Genomic DNA, 18525 nt, shown 5'->3' on the forward strand with positions numbered 1-18525 from the left:
ACACACACACACACACACACACACACACACACACACACACACCCTGAGAAGGTCAGATTTGAATCGCTCTCTCACTGCCGGGTGTTTCAGAGCCGACTGAACAATGACTGAGTAACTGGAAGGTTTTGGTTTCAGGCTTCCTAACAACATGTTCATGTCATTTCAACTATAATCACTTAAATCTTTTAGAAAAACAAAAACATTTAAACTAACAGAAGCAAAGAAAAGTTTAGCATAAAGCAGCTTTGTCTACAGAAAGTTCCAAACGACTAAAGCTGTTTTAAAATAGTTAACAGTAAAATTAAAAGTCATGAAAAAAAACATTTATTTAGCAAAAGTAGAAAGACGTTCAGTGGTTGTGAAAGTAACGGTCGAGGYCCTATTGTGGGATGGGAAGCTCAGTTTTGGGTCATATTTCAAATAAACAATAAATAATCTAAATAACTTTTTTTGCAATAATTGTAAAGAGATTTAAAGCAAAGAAAACCTGATTATAAAAAAGAAAACCTTGTTTTTTTAGAGACCATACAAAATCAACTCCTGTGGAAATGATCCACTCAACAGTACAATGCAATATTTATTGGTTGTTTCATAATTGGTGAGTTTATGACGTTTTTATGACGTAAAGCACTTTGACCTGCTTTATTGCTGAAACGTGTTATACAAATAAACTTGACTAGACAAGCCTGGTTTGGTTCGGTAGATTTTTAATTTTAACAAGCAAAACAATTATCTGAAAAGTTTAAATAACACAAAAAAGGGGATAAAAGTGTAAAGGAAAGAAACGYAGAGGTATTTTATCTAAACTTCTGATTCTGGCTCCCTGGATGAACTGAAACCTGATTCCCGAAGACGACCCGTTGCTCTTTAAACCGAGAACGCAGCCCTGCGTTCCTGCTGATGATGAATGGCGACATGTTTTTCTTTGTGCTAGCGTTAGCTAGGAGCAGCTCGCTGAGCCATAGCTGCTTTTTTCTGCGCCTCCACCTCAAGCAATACCGGTTGGGTAACGGCCACACAGGAAGATCTCGCCACAAGTAGGTCACGATCACATAACGGCTTCCTGCGCTGACACACTGACCTAAATTACCTTCAAAGATTTCACCTACATTTCTCCTTTTATTGGAAAAACGTCTAATTATTTACACTTCAGGTGTGGAATTAATGGACCTTATGTTAGAATGATAGATGTCACCAGAGAGGTAGCGCAGGGTAAAACCTCCATCTGGCCATTATGACCCTGCAGATCAGTTTCCTGTTATGTGCTTGAGTTCTGTTTTTCAGAACAATGCGACATTTGAGAAGCTGCTGGATAAGCATGTGCAGGTATCAGCGGGGTTATCAGGAAAGCCTCCATGTCAAAGACGTCTGATTTCMTGAGGATGACATTAAATAAGACGTTTTCATTCAAAACAAAGTGRCCAGATAAAACCTGGTCCCATCTTTAACCCTCAAGCTGGAAACAGAGTTAATTGGATGACGGTTTGCCAGGTGTCAGRGCAGCTGTGCACGTTTCAGAGGGTGTACTTACTTTTAAAGCTGCTCTGTGAGTCTGAAACACGTGTCAGGAAAGATCTGTTCTCTACTGGGACAAAGTTAGGGATGCACTCATCCACTTTTTCCACTTCTGATATCTGAGGTTTAGAACCAGCCGATACCGAAAAACAAGCTGACCTGGCTGTAAATGTTTATTTGTTTAAATAAATGTAGTGAAATACTGATGTATTTGACACCTGTGCACCAGTACAGCCCCCTTAAATACACAAAATCTCTTCACAAACATGGAAAAACAGCCCAACTTTAATTTGCTCAGTGACTGCAACCAAGGAGARTAAAAAACTGGTAAAAACATGTCAAAATAAACTGCAACAAACCTTCTTTGAAATGGTTCAGAAAGTGCAATTAATTACTCTAAATATAATGTAAAATAAATGAATAATAAAAGTATAGAGTTAGACTGAATAGATCCACCCTTATGGATCAGAAAAATTGTCACTAATACCTGATCTAGAGTTTTATCCAATATCGGGACTGATCCAGATATTAATATTGGCTCATACGCCATCATAAGAGGATAAACATGCGTTGCTGCTAATAATATGAAAATGTAAGGTCATATTTAACGYAACTGCTGATTTCTTTATAATTACTGGAGTTGAAACCTAAAATAAATGCATTTGAATCTTAAGTGTTATTGAAAACCTGCGTTTCCTGCAGGAACCGCCGGCGACACTTGAGCATTTTTAGACCCAGACGAGCGCCGAGTGAAAAGCTCTCTGATTGATTGCTTCTGTAATGAGCTAAAAACAGACAGGAGGAGGGAAACGGACCAAAGCAGGCCAGTGACCCCTGAACTCGGCCCAAAGAGACGCAGCTCTTCAAACAACTGGACTCAGGCGAGTTCCCATCGACCCTGAACGGCAGGCGCAGCCAGACACTGAGCCTCATGTSCGCCTGCAGACTGACCTGCACCAGGGGGATTATGGGAAAGCAGATTTAAACCAAAGGGCACCTTGTGGCTGTGGAACCACTGACTGCTCTCCTCCAGCTCACAACTCTTAACTTTGACTATTATTTTTGCACATTTTGCAAATAAAAATTGGATGAAACTAGAAAAATCTGTGTTCTGAAAACATGCTTATCTTAAAAAAAATCCGCCATACCTAAATCACTAAAAGCAAGTACAGATCTAAAATATTAATTTCAGTAATTTAGGCAAAAAGTAAACTTCACAGATTTGTTTTAGATCTCTGGAAATGAGTGAAACGAAGCTTTAAAAGCGGAGAAATGCTGACATCATGCTGCAGAGTGCAGAACTGCAGCTGCCTGGAGGAAAGTCCTCCTGTTTGTGATTCCCAGATCAGATTATTTAGATTATCAGTCGTTGTTTTCGCACCCAGTCAGAGCAAAAGTCATCTCAACGTTTGGTTCCAGCTAAGAGRAGCAATGATAACATTAATAACAYGAAACTGAGAGTGAAGCTACAATCTTTGTTTAATGAACCAAAACAATAAAAAGTGTTAATAATGCTCTGACTGCAAATCAACAGCTAACAAAAAAATATATTTTTTACACATTATTTGTTTCAGTTTGTAAAAACTGAATATAATTTCATTCACTTTGAGTTTTTTTAAACCAAAATCATGATTTGGAACTGGAAWAATCCTGAAATCCCCACTTGGGTTTTATTTTTACCTCTGATRAATTAGATCAATTAAATTAGTTGAATTAAGAACATTTTACACTAGTGAGTTTATAATTGTTGGTAACCTTTGAAGAGAAAATCAGAATCAGCAGATCAGACCTGAAACAACCAGAAATCAGAGAATGACAAAAGAACCAATTTAAAGTTTTACATCTTTATAAATACTGAACATTTTATTCCTGTTTCTGATTTGWAGAAAASTCCCACTGGTCAGATATTCCTGAACCAACCAGGTGACYCCAAAGAGTCCAGAGGGACAGTCGTTTCTCTTGACCGTACAAAACAAAACTGAAATTATTGATTCTAACTTTCCTAACGGACAGAACTTTGATTTGACTAGACCGATTTCCTCATTTACACCAATCACGTGTTAGCAATGGAAGGGAAACTTGATCCGTTTTCCATCCAGAGTTGATGGTGCTTCACTTCCGTTTCTTATCTTAACATTTAAAAGCACAAATAAAAACATTCGCAGTGAGTGAAACTTGCTCATCTTTCCTTCATTCCTCAGCGAGGAGCTACAGAGTGAATAGTTCGGAGCCAAACTCAGACAAATCGTCTTACCTCCACCTGTTGACCCCGACGTTAGACGAGCCTGCGAACCACGGGTCCAGGAAGTAAACGCAGCGCACGGTGCCRGCCCCCCGCACCGCCTCCCGGAGGGCYGGATTGTCGTGGAGGCGCAGCCCCTTACGGAACCAGTGGATGGAATTTGGGGCCATCGTATTCTGCAAAGGGCAAACAGAAAGTAAACAGAAAGTAGTACTTTCAGGACATACAATCTGGATTTGAATGCAGGTTTTAACYAGGACTCATTATTTTGCGTCCAAACTGCAGTTTTCTGGATCATAAGGTGGTTCTGTGAGAGCTGCWGCTGCACACAAAGCCAGAGACGAGCAGGACAGAAAAAATGTCGCCTCCGTCCCAGAAAACGTCCGGGAGGTTCTGAAGGAACCGCAGAAAATCTCTTCCTGTCATCAGTTCTCCTTCTGATTGGCTGGGAATTTGKGAAATTATTTGTCCAGAAAACAAAAGTGCAAGTAGGCCTTTCAGAATAAGCAATAAATTAATCACATTATAAATTAAAACTTAATMATTTCTACTTGAGAAAAGTTTGAGAATGTGTTCTTGCATCTTTATGCCATTCCCTGTATATTACTTGAAAATGATCTCAAAACGATGTTACTGTTTATCACAATAACGTCTGGCACAATTTATCATCCAGCAAAATGATCATGACAGGCTTAGGTGGAAGATAAGTTACTAAAATAAGAACTTAAACTTGGCTGCAGATCCAAAATGTTCTCCTAAAACTTTCTGTTGGCGGAGGACGACAGGCGTAGGAAAGCCGTTCATTCACTCGGCTGGCTTCCATACAAACACAAAGATGGGTCACCTCCGCCTTTTTCTGAATGCATCTCTGAACACAGCCAGAACTCAAGCTGTTATTTTTTTTGTTTGACCAAAAGGTTCCAGCCTCCAGCGTGGAAACCGGACGCTGAACAGCTGAAGGAAGACGAGCAGAGCAGAGCGTCCGTGGCAGACGAACGGCTGCTAATTAGAGGAGGCTCATCCGCTGCAGAGCAAGCTGCCGCTTGGCGCGCCTCCAGCCTCTTTCACCGGCTTGTTTTCTGAATGGAAGGATCAGAAAATCACCCACTGACAGCTAGAAGAAGAACCATATGCTCATCGCTCTTTGAGATCTGGTTGCTATTTTTACTCTAGCAGGAGCCAAAAAGAACCGGAGCGTTAAGTGGATTTACAGAACTAGATTCCCATATTATGGTAGCAAAAATATCACCGTTTTAAGCCATTTTATAAAGAATACACAGTTAATTCATTCACTGACTGTTTATTTTTTTCACAATGGGAGCCATTTTTAAGCTGCACAAAAAAGTTGTGGGTTCAAATCCCAGCGTGCATAAAGATGTTCTCCGGATGCATGAATGTGTTTTCTCCAGCTTCCTATAATATGACTTTGGGTTATAAAATATTCTAAATTAACTTTAAGTCTGCATGGTTGTTTGTCCTGTGTCTAAATTAGGAGACCAATCACCAGGAGCCTCATCCATTTTCCTTGTCCCCGATTGGCTGTAACCGTGGCGATATGGAAAACCATACATGTTAGCTTCTGTGTCAAGATGGTTTCCACTCGACGTTTTAAGGTACGTTAAGGTGTATTTGGTGTCTAAACTATTAAACTAGATCACACACACTCTATGCTTGATGAGTTTAATCCAATAATTCATCCATGATCTTTTTTTTAATGTAAAAACTACCATCTTGCTTCATGGTTTGTCACTAAACACACTCAAATATAAAAACTTATACTCCTATTTAAGTTAACTCCTACTGTTAAGGTACAAACTCCAAAATTACTGAAACGACAGAATTTAGTTCAGAAAGTTTCAGGTAAAAAAAACTGCAGAAAGTCACATTTACACGACATTCCCCCTAATGAACCCATGAGCTAACCTTTTCATTTATTATTCATACACCAGCAATCATAACTCATCATAATCATAATGTTTTAGCTTTCCTGCTATCACCCATTCAGTCATTTCCAGTGAGTAAGTGATGGCGGATTGATGCGTTCGTATGCTAACAAGAGGAAAACATGGGATTCTGTGAGGATCCACACAGCCACACTCCACACTTTTGACAAAAAAGAAATTCCAAGACACTTCGTGAGAGAAAGCAGCCGAAAAATGGATGGGAATTAAATTAAATTCACTTTAAATCAACTTGTTCTCCTCACACCAAATGTATTGAATCCATTGAATTCAATACAACGCAGTCACATTCATATCCAGGTCTAAATAATCAATCCAACTTATTCCAAATCAGTCTAATCTGGCCAAAATCCAATAATAAATCATAGTTTTGCAAATATATCCAATTAGATTTATTTTGGACACAATTCAATTTACGGTACTATAACCAGTTCACATCCAATTTCATCCATTTTATTTCAGTGCAACACAATTAGATTCAGATTCAAATCAAATTAAATGCAACTTTGTTCTTTTAAATCCACATTACTCCAATGCAGTTTAGATAAATACAGATTCAATAAAATATATGCAATTTAATCAATTATGTTACAATTTAAAATAACAAGACAATGGAGCACCTTAATAGCAAACACTTAACTACATTTAATAAACCATAACAAACAATTTTACCACAATATTATGTTCAAAGCTAATAAAAAAAGAAAAACATTTTGTTTATCCTTAACTGTTGTTTTTTATACTGAAAACAGGTGGCTGATAAAAAGTTATTTWAAAAAAATTCACATTTTATTATCTATTCAATACTAATTGAAAATCTAATCTTGAAATATATATTAGGGATTATTTCTATCAAAAGGTATTGCAGTAAAACCCTATACAGTATATTCTATTGTAATAGTTTGGTTATAATTACTTTAAATGGTTATTATATCCTATAAAAGTCAAAAAGCTGAGTTCTGCTTATAAAAACAGACGCTTTCTTTCTAAAGTATGAGGTCAGCGACTGCGACTCCTCCAGATGGAAATTAGGTCACATCGACTGTCTGAATGGGGCCAGAAATGCTGCAGAACACCTCATATGAACTCAAAAATTAGTATTTATATAACGTTAAGCATATATAAATACTTAATTTCTCATTTTGGCTTCAAGTAGTTGAAGACAGATGTACATTTAAGCAGGAGGAAGTTTACTTGTCTGCTGGGAAAGACCAAAACGGGGTCACCGGAGCGGAGTTTATGTAACCTGTTTCTACCACTTTAGATTAAAATAAAACACACAAGGCGCGAATAAAGCCTCACCATACCTTGTGCTGGCTCCCCGGGAGTGATGTTTATGTCAAGCCCAGAGAAAGAAGCATTTCTTCGGTCCCGTAGGAGTGCGAATCAGCGATGTGTACCGGGTACGTGCCAGCAGTCTCCGCCTGAGAATCCCTCCGTGTTCCTCCTGTGCCCTACTATTGTACCGCGTTTCATAACAGATGAAGCCACTGCGCATGTTCGGAGCAATATATACGCCGGCTTCATGTTGCGTTCACTGTCCAAGGGTTTTTACGTAAACCAACGGATTTACTAATCCTGTCTCCACTCAACACACCACGTTTAAGAATAAAATATAGAAAATAAGAACAAATATGAAATCGTATTCATTCAATATTGAATAATCAAGTTTATGTACATAATTTAGCTTTTAAATGTTAAACAGCTTTGTAAAAATGTCATTATTTTGTCGGTTAAAGCTGTTATTTTAAGAAAAAATATGAAGAAACACTATCGTGAATACTAATTGAGCAAAATATGTTTTATCTGTCCATCTGACCGTCTGTTTTTAGTTCCTTGAGCATTAATATCTGCGACTTATTCAAAACATCTAATAATTCCCATGTTAATAAAGGCAACACCAGCCCAACCAAACTGAACTCAAGCGTGTTTCTGAGGCGGACAAGCCCATTGGTCGGTATGTTGTCACATGTGTGATATCGGTCACGTTTAGGAGGCATGGCAATGCGGAAGTTCATTCACTGTGAATGGTTGAGTCATTTAACTGGGAATCTTGGTGGCAAACAAATAAATAAAGCAGGTGGATATTCATGTAAATATAGCTAAAATGTAGTGAATGCATTGATGCTGAAAGAAAAATATTCCAGAGAACTATAATAATATATAAATATAGGTACCGTACATTTTACTCATTTTATTTACTTAAGTGTATTTACCACAAAACGCTAATACTATGGGCGCCGAATTACAATATATGTTTATCAGAAAAATGAGATATTTACATGGAGATTCTGTGATGAAGCTTACAATACATTTGAAAAACCATAATAATAATAATAATAATAATAATAATAATAATAATAATAATAATAATAATAATAATATACATAAATAATAACAGTATTGATAATGTATTGTGGAAATACAAAAAGTTAATTGGTCTAAAAATCCAAACTTAGTGGTAAAAATGGTGGAAGTATATATAACATGCCTACTACCACTTATAATAGTATTAATACCAATTTGAATATTTTTAACAGGTTCTGTGACCCCCTCCAAAAAAGACAGCGGGTTTTTTTTTTCTTTGCAGTTGAAAGAAAAACAAAAAGAAAAGTTTGTGGAGACACTTTCCTGAAGTTGGTAAGAGAGTTATGTTTATAGGGAACATGGACTGAAAGACCACTCAGATTACGAAGACGCCATCACTCCAAAGATAAAATTAAAAGGCAGACTAAAATCTGGACTTCCACATGGGAGCCAAGACTCTAATGAAACAACAATAAGGTGTTTGACCATCGTGACCTTCGTCACAAAAAAAGATAAATCAAAATAAAAGTAATATAAAATCTAACTAAAACTAGGTATTATTATTTTGTCATTTAGCAAATATGAATTGTTTTTGAAAATGTCTTTGACTCAAAATAGGAAACATTTAGTCTGATTTACTGCTAGACATTAAAGAGAGAAAAAAACTTACTTTTTATACTGAATCTATAAACATTTAGTTGAATAAAACAGCTTCTGTAATGTCATGTCTGAATATAAACATATGATATGATTTATTGTAGACAAATATCGTTAAAAACAGGAAAAAGCAAGATGTGTTTCAACAATTTCCAAAAAAACTCTAACAGGGACGTCCAAACCTTTTGTCAAGGGGCCAAAAATAATTTTATCTTTAAAAACTAAAATCATTGAAAATGTTGTGATTTGTGTTTTATCCACTTACAAACTAAGCATCAACCATTCTAAACAAAAAAGTTGAATCTTTTTTGTGGGAACTGGGTCATAGATCCAAAACACTGAATGGTTTTTCCTTGTTAATAAAAGGCCTCCAGATTGAAGCAAACTTGATTTGAAGCAAACTCAAGGTATATTTCTTCTATTCTCAGCAATAAAAGCAGGATCTATGTCAGTCTTCATTTGAAAACACTTTCTGTATTCAGCCAAATTTTAATACACCAATTAAAAGCAGATTTGGGTCACCAACATGAACTTTAGAGAATATGTTAATGAGCCGATGTAGTTCTAAATAACATGAAAACAGAAGGAAGCAAGAAGAAAAAGTTGATTACTGAGTTACGTCTAGCATTTTTTAGTAGATTTTGATTTAAAAGCCATAGTTTTACCCTAATATATAAATTTATTCCTGAATTGTGGCCACAAAAAGTCAGTCTAGGGGCCGCAAATGGCCCCCAGGCCTTACTTTGAACACCCTGGCCCTATAAGCTTCTGCTTATTCACACCAAATTATAGAAACATATTGACAGTGAGATATGTGGGGCTTTTTGCTGATCACGACTTCTTCATTTCCATAGTTTTTATAGTCTTGCCCACAAAGCTCATTATACGTTTCATTATACGTTCCACATGCACAAACGAATGGAAAATTACCTAAAACTGGCTTCTGAAAATAATAATAAGAAAATGAAATTGATGTGACGTGTTCTTCTGTTGGTACATTGCAGTAAAAGCCTAATAAGGCTGTTTTTATGGCTTCTGAAGTGAACGTAGGGCAGCCTGGCCAGTTTATTTCTGCCTGCTGGACCCGGTCCAGTTCTTTTCCTCTTTGATTCTGCATTCTGTTTGCTTGCCGTGCTTCTCTCTGTTTCTGCCAGTCAGCAGATGGTCTGGTGAGGAGCGCTAACACAAACAGTCGCTGCTTACGGCACTGTCGTCAGATACGGTGTCGTCTAACGTGCGCATCCCCGTCAAACTGCGTAAATATTCACCAAAATATGATGCAGCAAATCACTGATACTGACACAGGAAGAGAGATAATGAATCAGGATGTGTACCACAGAAGAAGAAAACAGGAATAAAGAAAGCAGAGCTTTATTCATCATCTTTTTAATCAGAAATCTCAGCCGTATGTTTGTGTTTGTGCCGGTTTTGTTGTGCTTCTCCTGGTGGGTCATTGGTTGGAGACGGAGAGCGGCCTCCCACTCTGAAGGTGCTGACGTCTTGTCTCAGGGTCAAGCGGCGTGCTGATGTCAGCACGCCGCCTTGGGCTCAGCAAATTCTTTTCCAGGAATGCCCTCATATGTTGCTGGATTTAATATTTTTTTCCACCCACTGTGGAGTCACAGGTCATAACTCAGCCTAATAATTCATCATCTGCATCCATTTAGCATAAATTTGTTCCCTCATATCGGCTTTTCTCCGATCTTTCCAGAAAGGCTGGATCTCATCAGATTTTTTGCAATGCAGCTGTAAAATCTATGGGTTTGAATATTTATTTAAAGATTAACACGTCATTTGTCTTGAAACTGATGAATATGACAGACTATTGGAATTTTTTATTTTTTCATAAAACAAACTGAAATGCATTTCTTTTTTTTGCTTTAATATATATAATACTCCAGAGAATAAAATATATCAATTGTCTTTTTGCAAATGTGTTTTGTCTAGAAATACAGCAGGAATAATTTGGTGGTTTTATGTAAATGACAACAAAAATTCAAAGAATAGACATTTATCAGAACTTATAAGTAGTTGCAGTGAAAGTGAATGCAAAACCTAATTTCCCTTCCACTTCACAATAAAGCACTACTTTGTTTTGGTCTATCGTTGCATAAAATCCCATATTAAAGGTAATAAGACAGAAAGGAAAACAGTTCTTAGAGGTTTAACACAGGGAATTAAAGTTAAAGGTTCAGACGATTTAAACCAGATTGAGGCCACTTGGCCTAAATCTGTATATTATCACATATTTACATATTTACTAATATGAAACTTTTAAAAATGCCCACATTACATTGGGGTCTACTGGACCTATAAAGTGTTATGATTATTAAGTGTTTATTATTTCAAAGTTAGTTTCCTCATAGGTTTGTTGTAGGTTCAAGTTTCTTTCCTCCCTTTTCTTTGTCTTTTATTTATCTTTCATTTCTTTCTCCCTTCAGCCTGCAATTATGTTTATTATTTCCCCAGCTGCATCCGCTCACCTGTAATTAGCTCCTCTGGTCCCATGTGTCATTTCCACCTCTCCCTCAATGTTTGAGCTCCTTTTTCTCTTTCACTAGCTGCATTTCCATCGACTACATCATTACATAATTTGACTTTTCAAAATTAAATTAGCTTAATGGAAACACGCTGATTTTCTAGCGGCAATTAAAGTTTTGGTGCTTGGATGATGTGTGTTTTTTTTTGGTGATGTCAAAATTAGTTTATTTCACACAGCTGCAATGAAAACACTTAATTTGCATCACAGGAGTCACATGATCAACAACCGAATGCTGCCACTGAAACCACGAAGAAGAAGACAACAGGAAGTGACTGGGGGATGTTTTTTAATGGGTGAACAAACTTATTCACATTGGATTTTAATTGCGTTTCTCATTTAATGGAAACACCACATTCGCTAAATTGTGTTTTTCGACATGAGTAGAATATTGACAACGTTTTGCTTAATTAAAACTCACTGCTGGATCCCTGTGGTTTTTAAGCATTATGTTTTATCTTTGTCATTTTTATCTGGAAAAAGAAATTACTTACAAATTGACCCATTTACTATGAATGAAACAATATATTCACAGAAGAGCAGAAACAATGAAAGAAGACATTTGAAAGAGATTTAAAAATAGAAATGAAGTTAAAGCGACAGGGCATTCATGATGTGTTTTTGATTTAAAGTCAGTGAAAAAGGAGGAGATTGTATAATTTAAAAGATATATGACAAACATGGGTGAAACCGTCACACAGAAATACACAATCTGATCAGAATATATGCAATTAGGATCAATTTAGACATAATTTAGTAAAAATACAACCCCAAAGTATAAGAGGTGCAGAAAATCAGAAGATCTGGTGTCTTCTACCTGCTTCCGTCTAACAATGTAAAATTACCTGATTTTAATTTGTTTTTATTTTTTTTCTTGTTTTTACTTTGTCTGTTTCTGAGAAATTGCGACAATCCAAGAGATCCAGCTGGGAAGTTTTAAGATTTTCTTCAATAAACATAAAAAATACTAAACATGTGTTTATTCTGTAAGTTTGCTTATGTGTTTGCATGCAAATGTGGATTAACGATGAATGAATGATGCAGCTGTAATGTTTATTTTTGCATCTTGATGGGAAACGTTTCCTGGGTTCTGGTTCTGATGGCAGTATGAAAAGACGACGCGCTCCTTCACCAAAACCTCCAGGAACGCCGAGGCGCTTCCAGCTCGACCAGAAATAACCCTGGGTCAGAGCCCTGCATGCCATGTCAGGCTGCAGCACACGTGGGATCCTCCATCAGCGCGAGGTGGCGACTGCAGCACCTGCTGTGCTAACAGAAGTCACCAACCAGCGTCACAACCCATGGTTTTCAGGATTACATTCATTTATCCAATGTTAAACTGACGTCAGTAAGTCAAGGCAAACTCTCTACTGCCAAACAATTTGACTTAAAAATGAATATTTTTATTACAGTTTTTTGAATCGAATCATCCTCAGGTTCTCTCAAAAGAATCCATAGATTACCTGGATCATCAAAACTTTTCTTTACCAGTTGCCATCATTAACTGAACTCAACTAAATTGCATTTTAATTTCCTGAATCTGAATATTTCTGTAGGATCTGATTGATTAATTAGTATATTTCTGTATCTAAATTAAACCCATTTGTTTTGTAAAGTGCCTTGAGAAGATAAATAAATTTAATTGAATATTCTCTCTGAAAGAGCAAACACACACACTTTATCACTCATTAGCTGCATTTCCATTAAAAATGTGCGCAACACTAAAGTTGAATGAGTTTCCATTAAATAAGAAACAATTAAAATCCCATTAAAATAAAACTTGTTCATGCAATAAATCAATAAAAAGTATGCTGTGCCATTCTCCTACATATCCTGTCGTTTTTTGTCTTTTTTTGTCTTATAAAATGAACACTGGATGGATTAATCAGGTGTGGGATGGATGATATTAACAGGTTACAATCACATGACAACCTCAGCTTTTATAAGACTGTCTGCAGTTTCTGCCGTTAACATTCAGTCTGAACTGTTCACCAATCACACAATCAATAAATCAAGTTTATTTTTAATGCACATTTCAGCAGCAAAGTTGTTCAAAATGCTTTAGGTTATAAAAACACAAAAATAAAAACAGCTACAAAAATTATATTTTGTCATCAAAATCATTAATATACATTAAATATGTTGGTCAATATATAAATACATAACAGATTTAACTTCATGTCTGTCAGAGTCAGTGTTAAAACTGGTTTGGTCCATTTTAGTGTGACCGGAAATTCATCTTTGGCACTGATTATAATAAATATAATAATCAGTAAATATATGCACCATTCAGATTAAACTTTTTATACTTCCACGGGGTTCTAATCTTAATAAAATCAGTAAAATCCTCTTTTTTCCTCTGTGAAACATGAATGAACACTTTCTCTGCAAAATAAAAAAATAAAAATCCAATACTGCAAGTCACGCTTCTCTAAGGCACATGAATATCCATGTGCCTGTGTGATGCAGACTCTCAAACACCCAACAACACCTACTCATCGTTCGCCTTACTGGCGAGCAGAGCGGATCCGCACACGCCTGGTTTTAGCGCGCGGACGTCATGCGTCTGAATGAGTCAGCGTGTCGGAGGAGAAGCACTTTCATCCACACCTACAGGCCTTCCCAACCAAATATTATTCACAGCCACTTCCTCTGCTCCTTTCGCTTCTGCTGTTTGGTCTGTGATAACCTGAAAATATGATTATTTTAAGTTATAAAAGAAAACATTCATTGTTGAGCAGGACACATTAGAAACACTCTAAAACTTGACAGGATGACCTTACTTAAAAAAAGTTAAGTCAATTAAAGTCAACACTAGTTTGACTTTAATTGAGTGTTACCAAACTTTAAACAAAATCAAGTTTTATTCACTCAAGTGAAAATGTATTTTTTATGATGAGCGGTTTGGGTGTGAGTTTTTGTAAAGTGCAGTTTTCAAATACACTTAAAAAACATCTCAGCTGCAGAGTTGGTGAGTAAAGTGAATATTTGGCATGCAATTTGTGACATATGCATGCTTCCAAGAACAATCTACACTTAAAAAAATAACCTGTAGTGTCCACATAAAGTGCTCTGAATTACAAATGGGATTCACAACTATCTTTGTTGCCTCAGCAGCAACTCTTCCCTGCACTGTTGCTGAGCTGCGGCTCCTGCTCTGAGTGAGCAGCATCTTCGGTTTTGGGCTGCAGTGGATCCAAACTGGACTGACTGGACAGAATCTCCTCCACCAGCTTCCTGAAACACAGCAGAGACGCAAAACAAGGACGGGAAGAGAAACGAGCAGCTGGCGTCAACGAGAGGAACGACGTTTAAAACCTTCAGTGTCTCCGACACACAGAAAGACAGACAGAAGAGAAAGAACAAAAAAGGAAGGACAGAATGAAGGATACACATAAAAAAGATAAAGGAAGACAGAAAGGAACAAAGAAAACAAGGAAGGAGACAGAAAAAATAAAGGAAGACAGGAAGGAAGGAAAACAAATCCTATTTTTATGACTGAAGGTGAACATTTTACATGTAGTTCCATAGATTAGCATCTTAATCAAACATGGCGCCGCCCCATCAGACTGATGGGATTTACGTGTCGTCCTGGTAGTTGCCGTGTTGCACCATGTAAGCTCTGGACATGCTCTGTTACCTCATTGCCTCGTCGATGTTCTTGTTGTCTTTGACTGAAGTTGCCATCCATGTGAAGAAGCCATTGGCCTTGCAGAACGACTCGATGCCGTCTGCTGGGACGGCCCAGTCAGACAGGTCACTCTGTGGGGGAGCAGAGACAGCAGCAGAGACAAAAAAAGACATTTAGGAAAACACAGAACGCTCCTGCAGATCAGCACTGGTGAACATGTACAAAAAAACTAAACATAAATGTCCTAACACTCTCAGAATGGACTGAACATGCTTAATATTTACACTGACAGGTATATATTTAGTTAGCAAGCAAAAATATGGAACTCCAAACTAAATACTTAGTTGACAAACTGAATTTTTATATTGCAGGCTAAATATTTAGCTCCATATTAAATATTTAATCAACAAAGTATTTATCTGTGTTAATCCATCAACACTGCAAATGTTTGGGATCTTGGTAAAACATTGGCATTCCTGTCTGTCTTTCAGAGTCACCACAGGTGTAGAAAACAGGTGGGTGGATCTTGAATTACCCAAAATAGGAAACGTGTAACCTGATTTAATACCAAACACTGAGAAAAAACGTCATATTTCATAGAATGACTGTAAAAATCTGGCTCCAACTGTATGTTTCATTCCTGCACTTTTGCTTCTTGTAATAATTTTTTATTTTGCTTCCCTGTCCTTCATATCTAATCTTCTGCAACTAACTCACTGGAATGTATTTAATACAGGGATCTGGAAACAACATGACTGGGTGCATTCACATCAACCCTGTTTAGTCCGCTTTAATCGAACTCTTGCTTGTCTAGAAAGTCCGGTTCGTTTGGGGAAGTGTGAATGCGCAAACGAACTCACCAAAAAAAATAGCAAACTCTAGTCTGCCTAACACCTCGATCTTGGTTCGGTTGACGTGAATGAATGCATGGATGCAAGTGAACCGGACACTTCTCCAAAGCAGGAAGTCAAATACAGCGCAAGGCATTCTGGGTCGACACAGCCAAAATAAATGTGCAAGTCTTGCACTACAGGGAGAAAAAGCTTGTGTTTTTTCTTTACAGGAGACAAACATTTAAGGCTACTCCATTTCTGTTTTCATTTTGTGGAGAAGGAAGTTTGGCCTGGTCTTGGTGTCATTTCCTTCAGTGATTCTTGGTGCAGCGCCCCCACAGGCGAGGAGGTGAATAGGTTTTTCAGTTAGTTCGGATTGTTTGACACTGTGCAGCATTAAAGCGAGTCGCATGAGCTGAAAATGTAAGAAATGTGGGAATTTTGATCCCCAATCAAATCGAGGTGTGAAAACACGCTTACATGTGCACCATCTCAAATTTCTCATGTGGCTCTTTCTAAAAAGATGAGGACGATGGTAACTCAGCAGCGCTAAGCTCTCCTAGTGCATCATGTATTGGCTAAATTAACCGACTCGCCTTGTTTGCCAGCAGGATGCATGGGATGGAGCTTCCATTGGGCAGCATGGCCTTGCTGTCCAGGTCCTGTTTCCACTGGCGACACTTGAGGAAGCTTGATGAGTTTGTGACATCAAACATCAACACGCAGCCCATCGCCCCTTTATAATAAACTCTGGTCATGGAGATGAAACGCTCCTGGCCTGGAAGGAAGGGCAGACAACATTCATGCACATTTCAGTGATCAATTTATGCTTATGCATAGACCTGTAGTTCCCTTTGAACTAATGTTTCATACCTGCAACGTCCCAAAGTTGAACTCTGACCTTTTCTTTGTCAGACCAGTGCAGCGTCTTAACAGAGAAATCCACTACAGAAGTAAACAAAACTCACATTAGGAACACAGTTTGAGAAAAACTCAAGTTCATAAAGCACCATAAACATATTTATTATGTTTATATTTACCCAGATATTCACATTCAATTCAGAAATACTTAAATGATCCCAAAGGGAATGATTGGAATAATAAATGATTCTGCTCTTCTTTAATTCTGGAGAGCCCAACATGAGCGTGAGCGAATGGAAGAGGATTGGGGCCATCGGAAAAAAAAATATTTAAAAAAAGAATTATGACTTTTGAGCTCAGAAGATGAAAAACTAAAATAATATCTGACTTTTTTCTCAGAATTCTGACTTTTGATCTCAAAACATTGAAGTCATAATTCTGAGAAAGAAGTCAGATTTTTTTTCAGTAGCTGTAATGCTTGTCTGTACAGTCCAGAAAGGTTGAATGGTTTGTCTGATAAATTCTGGGTCTTTCCTGAGTTTTCTCCTATTGAGATGTGATTGGAAACTGATGCTCCAAACCTTTAAACCACCTTAACAGACTCATTTTAAATGGAGGAATGATGGCTCTGTTCCTAAAGCTTAATTGTTCTGCTTTTATTCAGAATCTTGTTCTTTTGATGAAGATCCATATTTCATGACCATGGAAAAGCAGGAGTTTTTAAATCAAGAGCTTTAATTTTTGACTCTGTCCTCTGTTTTCCTGGCTTAGACACTGAATACAAGCAACTGGCAACACACAATCTTTGAAAAAAGAAAATCAAAACTAAATCTGTCTTTGTGAAACATCAGTATTTGACATGTTAAACATTAAACACACAAGTCAGCCCAGATGAAGAGCCTGACAAACTATGATTGTTAAAAACCATTTTGCTTACCTCCTACGGTCATTTTGTACGTTCTGCTGAACTGTCCACTGACATAGCGACACACAAATGAAGACTTCCCAACGTTTCCATCTCCTATAATCAGTATTTTCAGCAGGTGCTCTTTCATTTTGTTTGCTCAGAAAGCGAACCAGAGGGACTCTGCAGCTGGAAGGTGCCATATCCCAAAGTTCAAACAGGAAATGGGATTTAATAAGCGCATAAAGGTTTTGTGCTGTGCGCGTGTATGAGTTAATAATCTCCAAAGTTCGAAGGACCACTGGAGCTGCAGGAAACACAATAAGGATGCAAAGAGAATTGAAGATCAGGTGATTTCTTTTCTCAACATCTTAACAGCGTACTTTGTGTATGAAAGATGCATGAAATTTCAAGTCTTTTTGGCCCTCTTGGTGTTCCATACAAATTATTGCTTGTTCACATAGATATATGTACTCACATCGGTTTCACTGCTCATTCAGGTTGGTGGCAGAAAGACATGCAGATTGTGAGAAAACTGCATGAAAATGAGGGCGTTAAAACACCCACATACCCCAGAGGCTCATGGATGCCGCCTTCCGTTTGATTCGATTGACAAAGTGCAAACAGTTTCAGTAAAAAGCACAGCTTTTGTTTTTCAAGCTGGACCACATATAAAGACACCATTTGGGTCTGGTTGTGTCCTAAAACAGTTATTTATAAGTTCTGCGGAGTACTCCATCTGCTGATGGGAAGAGAGCCAAGACACGACGATGCGCACAAACAGGAAAACCTCTCACAAAGTGATTCAGGAGGATGACTCAGCAGGGGGCTGGAATCTGTTTGGAAGCCAAGAACGGCGGCTTATTTGGCAAATCAGCAAACCCAGTATGTGGTGAACACCACACGCCTCTGTGTGAGTGTGTGTGTGTGTGTAGTTGCAATGCTGATACTAGTGATAGAGGACAGAGAGGGAAGCTGAGATATTCTTGTAGTTTTTCTAAGAAAGCCCTCTTCATTGACAGCAAGCACTGGTTGGTTTTATTTTTTGTTCTGATATGATACAGAGGTAACTGTA

The 18525-nt window shown here is 37.5% G+C and overlaps 2 protein-coding genes across 2 annotated transcripts in view; both read right to left on the bottom strand.

Moving 5' to 3' along the window:
* LOC103461922 (cryptochrome-1-like) overlaps positions 1 to 7186 on the bottom strand; it is a 40492-nt gene extending 33306 nt beyond the window's left edge. Inside the window, exons 1-2 of the mRNA XM_017309448.1 lie at positions 7026 to 7186; positions 3770 to 3933 (exon numbers count right to left, since the gene is read on the bottom strand). Of these exons, the coding sequence (XP_017164937.1) occupies positions 3770 to 3927 (158 nt within the window). The 5' untranslated portion in view covers positions 3928 to 3933; positions 7026 to 7186. The remainder of the gene's footprint in view (positions 1 to 3769; positions 3934 to 7025) is intronic.
* A 6147-nt stretch (positions 7187 to 13333) lies between these two features.
* On the bottom strand, positions 13334 to 17601 carry LOC103461903 (ras-related protein Rab-7L1). The gene is made up of 5 exons (XM_008404289.2): positions 17484 to 17601; positions 16559 to 16630; positions 16282 to 16463; positions 14862 to 14983; positions 13334 to 14458 (listed from the first exon to the last, which is right to left on the bottom strand). The coding sequence occupies exons 1-5, from the start codon at positions 17599 to 17601 to the stop codon at positions 14332 to 14334; spliced, it is 621 nt and encodes a 206-aa protein (XP_008402511.1). The 3' UTR covers positions 13334 to 14331.
* Positions 17602 to 18525: the final 924 nt, after the last annotated feature.

Source organism: Poecilia reticulata, linkage group LG2 (assembly GCF_000633615.1).
Source record: "Poecilia reticulata strain Guanapo linkage group LG2, Guppy_female_1.0+MT, whole genome shotgun sequence".
Classification (NCBI taxonomy): Eukaryota; Metazoa; Chordata; class Actinopteri; order Cyprinodontiformes; family Poeciliidae; genus Poecilia; species Poecilia reticulata.

What these genes read in the sequence shown, in the direction of transcription:
- LOC103461903 (XM_008404289.2), bottom strand. Translation starts at nt 17,601, where the DNA reads ATGAAAGAGCACCTGCTGAAAATACTGATTATAGGAGATGGAAACGTT. An exon ending in TCAACTTTGGGACGTTGCAG is followed by an intron (nt 16,464 to 16,558) that starts GTATGAAACATT and finishes CCTTCCTTCCAG; the next exon opens with GCCAGGAGCGTTTCATCTCC. An exon ending in AACATCGACGAGGCAATGAG is followed by an intron (nt 14,459 to 14,861) that starts GTAACAGAGCAT and finishes GCTGTGTTTCAG; the next exon opens with GAAGCTGGTGGAGGAGATTC.